This window comes from Trachinotus anak, unplaced genomic scaffold, assembly GCF_046630095.1.
Source record: "Trachinotus anak isolate AG129_WGS33_773 ecotype Australia unplaced genomic scaffold, CSIRO_AGI_Tana_v1 ptg000011l, whole genome shotgun sequence".
In the NCBI taxonomy this organism is placed as follows: domain Eukaryota; kingdom Metazoa; phylum Chordata; class Actinopteri; order Carangiformes; family Carangidae; genus Trachinotus; species Trachinotus anak.
The window spans coordinates 17,181,649-17,190,054 of record NW_027273862.1 but is presented as its reverse complement, the minus strand read 5'-3'; the positions used below and the strand labels follow the sequence as shown (position 1 = coordinate 17,190,054).

General features: G+C 37.9%; 1 protein-coding gene across 1 annotated transcript; it reads right to left on the bottom strand.

Moving 5' to 3' along the window:
* Positions 1-2,105: 2,105 nt before the first annotated feature.
* On the bottom strand, positions 2,106-8,164 carry tmem9b (TMEM9 domain family, member B). The gene is made up of 5 exons (XM_071488563.1): positions 7,712-8,164; positions 6,539-6,630; positions 6,328-6,436; positions 5,859-5,993; positions 2,106-3,461 (listed from the first exon to the last, which is right to left on the bottom strand). The coding sequence occupies exons 1-5, from the start codon at positions 7,781-7,783 to the stop codon at positions 3,306-3,308; spliced, it is 564 nt and encodes a 187-aa protein (XP_071344664.1). The 5' UTR covers positions 7,784-8,164; the 3' UTR covers positions 2,106-3,305.
* Between the last annotated feature and the right edge of the window lie 242 nt (positions 8,165-8,406).

Here is an 8,406-nt window from a genome sequence, read left to right as displayed (position 1 = left end):
TAAAGACATCCTCTTCTCTTTAACAGTGAAGAAGATAAGTTGCAAGTATATATTTTTCTGTGGCTGTTCAGGGAGAATAACCAGGAATCTAAGCTGTTTGATAATTATATTTGAAATATTTTCACTTTTAAGAGTTTATAGTCACATTTTACTGTTTTGATTGTTTCTGTGTTTAAAAAAAAAAAATGCATACTCCATTTTTCAGTCTATGTGTCATGGAGAAACCTATCAAATCTATCCCTCCATCCATCTGGCATCACTTAAGACAGAAATCTACACTTCAATAATACTGACTACCTTATGTGTCAGCAAATTTTTTGTTATTACTGGCAACCCTATTTTTTGTGACAATATGCACCATTACCAATACCCCAAAAAGAGTTAATAAGGATAATAAAGGGACAGAATAACGACTTGATTCTTGTTATTCCATGTTTTGAAAGTTTCATTGTTCCCTCAAAATCAAGTAAACACCATGTCACTGTTTCTAAAAAATACTTTGAATAGCTGCGGTCAACAGTTTCACAACATGCTGCGCCATTGGAGCAGCAGGGAACAAAGCTGAACACAAGGACTTTCCTTTATCTGGTCGCATTTGAGCTTTTCGCCGCACAGCAGCCACAACATCTGTCTGGCTACTGTCTCGGGAACCTTGAAGGCGAAATGCAGTGTAATGGTGCAATGTTTCACACAGTGGGGTTCATGTGCGCAGGACTTTTCTGTGAGAGTGTGTGTGTGTGTGTGTCTGTGTTGGCAAAACGTGTCGGGGTAAAAAAAAAAAAAAAAAAAAAAAACAAGTGAAGCGAAACTTGCTGCGACACGAAGGAAAAAGTAAAAGCAGGTGAGTGCATGAGCAATGAGAGCTGCAAAAAGACGCTGATTTCTTGTAGGTCAGATTCAAAGGCTGAGGCGCCCCCTGTAGGCGAACCAACACAAATGCAGCACTAAAACTGAGAACTACTTTTTTTTTTTCCCACCTACTCATCAAACAGTGGATTAAACTGTTTACCAACAGCGATCAAACTCGGCTGTCTATGGGTTAAAGCCCAGTCATGCAAATCATGTCAGCAATACAACAGACCACGAAACACAAAGGGTCATTTATCTCTTCTCTTGAACACAACCATCTGAAGATGCTACAAATACTGTGAGTTATTAAAAAAAAAAAAAAAAAAAAAAGGTAAAAGAAAAGCGTTAGATTTCAACGCGTTGAACATTTACTGAGCTGAAACAAAAGGCTCACCTGTCTCTCTCTCTGTTGTTGCAGGGTTTGGTCAGTGATCCATTCTTGAACAGAGCCCGTGTCGCTGTCCGTCTGTGCAAACTGGAAACTGAAAAGTTTTTTTTTTTTTTTTTTTTCTTGCGGAAAAATAGTCTCCTCCGTATAACTGCATGCAATGAGAGGGGGGGAAAAAGGAAAAGAGGACTGCACAGGAAACGATGACGCAGCCGTATGGAAATCACTTAGTTAAATGAAAAAGATGATAGCTCCGGGGGTTATCAAATATTTGCAGACAGGTTGCTGATAGATGTAGTCACAGTTATAATGACGAGTTTAAACCGACCCTTTCCCAATGGGTTCCAGATGTTTTTGAGTTAGTAAAAGTATCTGGAGAACTTTTATCTGAATGTGCTGAAGTTAGCAGCATCTCATGAGGACAGTAGCTGGAGTTATTTGAGGCACTGCTACTCAAATAGTAAACACGCCACTGGAGTTTTTATTGACAATGAAAGTCCAGAGATGTGTCCATACTAAGTATTACATTTTTCCAGTGGCAAATTCTTATGAATCAGAAAAACTGTTTCCAACAGTGAGCAGAAATCATCAAAAGGGGTTTACTCAGCCACAAAGACATCAGCATGCTAGAAGTCATTTGTGCCCTCCAAGCCTGGATAACCAGCAGGACAAACCTTCCTGAACCCCAAAGTTTGTCTAAGTGGTTGTGGTTGTGATTAACAGGAAATGTATTTGGTGATATGCAAGAGCCTGATAGTCAAGGCTTAGGTCTTAAGTCTGGAGGGCCTGTAAAATCCAGTTCCTGAAAGACAGGTAGCTGGTTTGGTCTGCAGCAGGTGTTAAACAAGATGAAGTACAAATGCAAGAATCACAAATATTACATAAATTTATTTCAAAGTTAAAGGTATCACATATACAATAGTTAAGAACACTTTCAAAGATCTCCCAACCATTTATCCATTCTGCTCATGTACACAGCCCAACTATTCACAAAATAAACTTCTCTGAGCTCAGACAAACACCACTCTGCCATCACATTAGATGCTGCCCGTTAGTCAACAGGGGCTTTGATTAATGGAACTGGTGTTGGACCAAGCACAAAGAAGTGAGAAAATAAAAGACTATACATTTGTTTAGGCAGTTGAAGAGGGCGTTGACTTCAATGAGGTCTTCAAGAGATGAGGATCAATAGCACAGCTACATTTACTATGAGATCAGCAAGGAATTGCATCAATTTCTGCAATGAATTTCAGTGAAACTACTTTCAAACGTCTAATTTATTTGTAATGCATTAAATGATGGATTTCACACCAGTTATCAGACATTAAACATAATGGTAGGAATAAAGGATTGAAAACACAGTTATAAAAGATTTACTATAAAACATGCATTTTCAAAGAAGGCTGAAGGATCTATATTTTACACTAGTTCCTTTCTCCTGTGGTGAGAGCAGTAGTTCCAAGTTATATTCGTTTTTGAGTGGAAAATACCCACCAGCTACATGCTAACAGATCATTACTGCAGCTAGGAGTCCAGTTATCCAGCCATGACAAGTGGCACCAACCTACATCTGGATGTTTTACTCAGAAAGCCAGCTTGGCTTGTAAAATTGAAAGTCTGGTCAGCTTTGGACTGGTGGGACTCCTCCTGACAGCGGCCAGAAAGAGTTAGAGAATGGTGTAACATTTGTGTTGCACTTATTAGTCTTGACCATCAAATTTTTCACTGCAAATTCTCTGGTGACTTGGCACTTCTGCAAACTACACAGTGGGCCGAGAGTAAATTCTGCTTTTGGAAATGCTATTTAAGACAGTTCATTAAAGATTGTGCAAAAAAAAAGAATTCACTGTAATCTCTTGTGCTGCCTGCAGACTAAATAAGAGTTCCCAGCTTCCCCACCCTATCTGCCAGGGGCTTCTTCACCATGTCCAGCTCAGAAGTATCACACTTGAGATACAAACCACAAATGAGAGAAAGAAAGTGATATAAATTGAGGAATCTGTCACAGTGTTTTTTTGTTGGGTTTCTTTTTTTTTGCTCCACCAGTAACTCTTGATCACAGGGCAGTTTAACTGAGAACAACATGACGGTCGAATACGGACTTCCGCTGTTCCTGAACCTGCCTCCTCCAGCGCTGCTGGGCATGCTCGACTTTATTCAGCATGTTGGGTCGAGAGTGTGAACGTGACAGAACATTGTGAGCATTGGCAAAAGGCTGCTGGTCCTGAAAACACAGAAAGGAAAAAATATGATGATGAAATGATGATCTATCCTTTAAGACTCCACATAAGATCCAACAGGGAAATTGCCTATAACCCCAGTGTAGCATTTCTACAATGCTGTGTGTTTTAGAGTGGATTTTAATGATCCCCTTTAAAAGAGTGCTCCACTGATTTAGACATATAACATGACGGGCAGTTTAAAAAGGATCAAAACTGATGCAGCAAAACCACAGATATTATTTTTTATTCCATTCATTCTTCCTCCTAATCAAAACCAAATGTCTTACTCTGTGCCTCTCAATGCTTTTGTTGTCATACTTTTAGGTTTGCTGAATTTCTGTTTCATTCAGTTGTACTAATTCAATCTCACCTTTGAACGTTCTTGGTTTTATATCTTTTCGTTAAGTACTTTGTGACCTGTTTTTGAAAAGCGTTATATAAATAAAGTTGTAATTATAATCATTATGAAGGAAACCGGATGATAAAAAATTGCCAGAACAATAAAGGACTGGGAGGATCACGGCCACAGAGAGCGGAAAGGTGGATTTTTTTTTTCTTAGTAGTTAGCTCTTGTGTGGGAATAATCAGTTGGGCAGCCTCTGTGTATCAAAGACTGACTAAACATTACAAGCCCACCATTTCCTCTGTAATTAATGTAGCAGCAGCACTTCCGGTTTTATTGGTTTTGCTTACAAATTTCTCTCCCTCTATTTGGTTGCAAGTTACAGTACAGGAGCAAGGTGCTATAATACAAATATTAGTTCTGAGGGCTTTGAGATAAATCAGATAATGCCATAATTTTGGTTTTGTGTTGTTGCACAATAAATGGGGAAGTTACAAATAACAGCTTATTTACCAGAACACTATCATGCTGACTATTGTAAAACTTCTGGTACTGACTTCTGAGGAGTCACATTTTTATACAGCAAAAGATTTTTAAAGAGAAACCTCTCGTGTTACATTTCCTCTTGCCTGAACTCTGCCAGTGAAAACAGAGTGCTCAGCGAGACAGCTGCAGTTCACCCTCTACCCTCAGGCAATAACAGTCAATGTTTCCCTTTATTTAATATCTAAACACATCTAAATACAGCATCATACTGAAGAAGACCAAATTGGTTTGCTGCTGTTTAATAGTTCTGTTTTTTTTATGCTAAATAATATGGAATATAGGTTGAGGCAAGAAATCAGTGTGTGTTTGAATGTGCTGCGATTGAAGGATTTCTCTAAAACCCCAGTTTCCTTTAAGTTTAGGTAATTTGTTTCCTTTCCTGTTTGTGACCACATACAGACAAGTACCGGCACATCTTAAATCCATATTAATTTAATATTTTCTGAAAAAAACACATTTTGGACTGATGGCCCAGTGAGCAGAGAATGAGAAGTTTTTACTGCTTGGACAAATTTTATAAACAGACTCATAGTCTATGGAAACTGACACTGTAGAAAACATATTCAGTTTCCCAGTTAAGTTCACCTAGATTCAGTTTGACACAAATCGACAAATAGTGATCTCATTCTGCTGCACTACTGCAACAGCCCCACTTTCCCTCTCTCAGGTACCATGTTCCTACAGAAAACTAGCTGCATTAACCACATGCATTTTAGTCCCTTAACCTAACAAAGAAACTTTAATTTTTTTGAATGTATGGTGAAAGTGGTTAAAGCTGCCTTCACCCTATACTTGTTTGAGATATTCCCCTCTGCAGGCTTTTGCCTATGGTTGTGGTCACTAATGGATTCTCCTGTGAAGCCTCCCATAAAATAAAACCTGATATGGCATGAGAAAGCATTTTCAAAGACTATATACATCACTCCCTGTATTTTGAGTAGATCTTACCCACAGTATTGCTCTGTTCAAATAGAACTGGCTGCCGTAACGCTCCATAAAAGCTGCCTACATAAACTGATGTCATTTGACATTTCCATGTTTATTTCAGATTTCAAATAATGATAAATGAGAAACTATCTGTGTTGTATTTGATGAGTAATTTGGACATTAGAGGTATTTCTAGCACAGTACAAATCCAGCTATTCAAGGTCCTGCCCACACACAAGGGTTAGAAAATGAATGCAGGGACACATAACCTTGTTAAACTTTACCCACCAATGGTGAATCCCATGTCACATTTTATGCAAAGGGAGGTCATTTACACACACATAAAAATTCCTATGACAAGAGGGTTCAGAGTAACTCATGTTCTGTATAAAAGATAGAGGCATAACCATGATTTAATTCCTTCTTCTTTTTTTTCCTTTCTGTTAAGCAGTTTGTAACTTTGTTAAGAAAAGTGCAATATAAATAAAGTTTATTATCATTATTATTATCATTAAATAATCACCATTACATAAAAATGGTACTTTTTCAGTTGCAATGCTGTATTACTATGTGGAACACATACCCCAACATCATCATCGCTTTGGATAAGCTGTGAGTGTCCAAACAGACGCCTCTTCAACATGGGCTCCAGGAGAGTCAGGTAGACCATGTAGAGCAGCAACAGGCCCAGAATGGAGAGGTACATTATGATGGTAAACTAAAAATATGCAGGGATTATTGGTTAGTATCACCTCCTTCCACACGCACAATCCAAACATAAAAAACACAGTGAATTAAGTGACAAGCAGTCAGCTAATCAATCAGTTGATTGACAGACAATTTATCAACAACAATTTTATTTCTTGTATAAATCCTATGAGTCAAATATGAAGACTGGTCGCTTTTCTCTTTTTTCAAATTATTGTAAATTGAATATCTTTGGGGTTTTAACTGGAAAGAAATTCACAATCCCTCACTCACTGACACACACACACACACACACACACACACACACACACACACACACACACACACACACACAGTCAATTCACCTTAATGGTTCCCGAGCTCCTCTCTTCATATTTACACTCACAACGTAAACAGTACGCTTCCACATCTTTTCCATCCACTGGCATAGGAACAACTACATGGAGACAGTTACTGTAAAACAAGAAAATAACATTATCAAGCCGGAAGGAAGCAGGAAATGAACAGCTCACATAATTTAGGGAAAAGTGTAGTGACACATCATTATTAACATACCAGTCTTTGAGAGAGACATTTTTTTTGTAGATTTGTCCCTCGATATCTCTGTATGGCGGGCAGATGCATTTACAGCGATTGTCTTCAGGATTCTGCAACGGAGAGATCACATATTTGATTATATACACACATCACACATATTTAAATTTGACTATTAAGTTTATGTTTTTATGTATTTCATTCCCCGCTCCCCTTTCCTTCTTTTTGCTGTGTTCACATAATTTAAATCATATGAAGCACTTTGCTGACTTTGTTTTAAAAAGTGCTATACAGACAAAACGGTTGTCATTATTATTATTAATCGTAGTAGTAGTACTCACTGGTGGTATTTTTTGCTACTTTATACTTCTATTCCAGTGCAGTTCAGAGGCAAATACTGTTTGTTGTTTTTAACTTGACTACATTTATTTGATGGCATTAGATACTTTGCAGAATCAGATTAATTGTGTCAAATATAATCAAAGATATTCAGAAGCTACAAAGCATTATATAAACTAATTAAAATTAGCTCCGCCTTTATCAGCTGCAATACTGAAGTAGACACTAATGCATCAACACTTATAATCCAATAATATAACACACATTATTCTGAAATGGGGTATTTTTACTTTTGCTTTCTTTAATACTTTTATTCAAGTATTCATTTGGTACTGGTTCCACCACTGGTAGAAGTGCATAACCTTTATTTTGATTGCCATCTGTTTCGTCTTGTTGTTCTTGTGCATATCTATCAAAGCCATGTCATCTTTTTGTGTTAGCTATGTCATATGGCAACGATAAAAACATATCGATTGATATAATATAATATTGATTTCCCTACACAGTATACACACAGTTGACAGTTCATTAGGTACATTGAGCTAAAATTATCACATTCTTATACAACAGCCCTTTAATAAATTCTGCATTTCTGTTATAAGTTATAACTTTAATGTTTAGCTTATTTTGGAGGTCGAAAGATAAAACTCATAATTCGCAGCGTTATAAAGACCTGCGACGTTTTTACAGGTGTCCCAAACTCAGGATGTCAAGAGTTTGTTTAAGCAGCTTTTATTACATTTGGCTGTCCAGACTCGAGAGATAATCCTTTGGGGAGATTTACAGGATATTACAGTTCACTAACACCATTTCTCTCAATGTAACGCTAGCTAGCCTAGCTAACATTAGCCTTACCTTTGCTATCACTTCGCTTAACAGCACCAAACAAACCAAAGAGAAAGCTTCGACAACAAATACAATCTTCATCTTCACGGCCTGTTACAGATTTTCAGTTCCCAAAGAACAGCCGTTCTGCTGTTTCATAAAAAAACCGCAGTAATGCACAGTATATCCTAACAACAACCAAGGTTAGCCATCCAGCTAATTCAGCGATAAACACCCTCAGCTTCCTAGCAGCTGACTTGTAGTTTCCGGAGATGGCGGTCGGTCATACGCACAGGACCACACCGATTATCTTCCGTAAAGACCTAATGGGCGGTGAAATGTTGCATAATGTCACATATAACCGACCGACTGAGGTTTGATTTCATATTTAAAGCTATCATTCACCACCTAATCGATTAGTTTGTGTGAATTTTGAGGAGACATTGGAAAACCCATACATGCAGCGCTACGCCCCGCCCTTGTGTGTGACCGGGTGAGTACCTGAAATGTAAAACGAGCGCACCGCTTGGTTCGACGTGATTGATAATCAAGCTATGGTCCGTGGACATCAAGAGGACCAACAGTTTAATATGGTGGTATGGCACAGTGTTGGTTAGGGTGAGTATATAACAATTCATGAGAGATATGATAAGTATTATCAATTTGTTATACATAAGCAGTGGTGGAAAGTAAGTACATTTACTCAAGTACTGATCAGTTTGATC

Bases quoted from the DNA above. Each gene is read 5' to 3' on its own strand.
- tmem9b (XM_071488563.1), bottom strand. From the start codon at position 7,783: ATGAAGATTGTATTTGTTGTCGAAGCTTTCTCTTTGGTTTGTTTGGTG. The intron at 5,994-6,327 runs GTGAATTGACTG...GCATATTTTTAG, and splicing joins GGAGCTCGGGAACCATTAAG to TTTACCATCATAATGTACCT. The intron at 3,462-5,858 runs GTATGTGTTCCA...CTGTGTTTTCAG, and splicing joins AAAGCGATGATGATGTTGGG to GACCAGCAGCCTTTTGCCAA.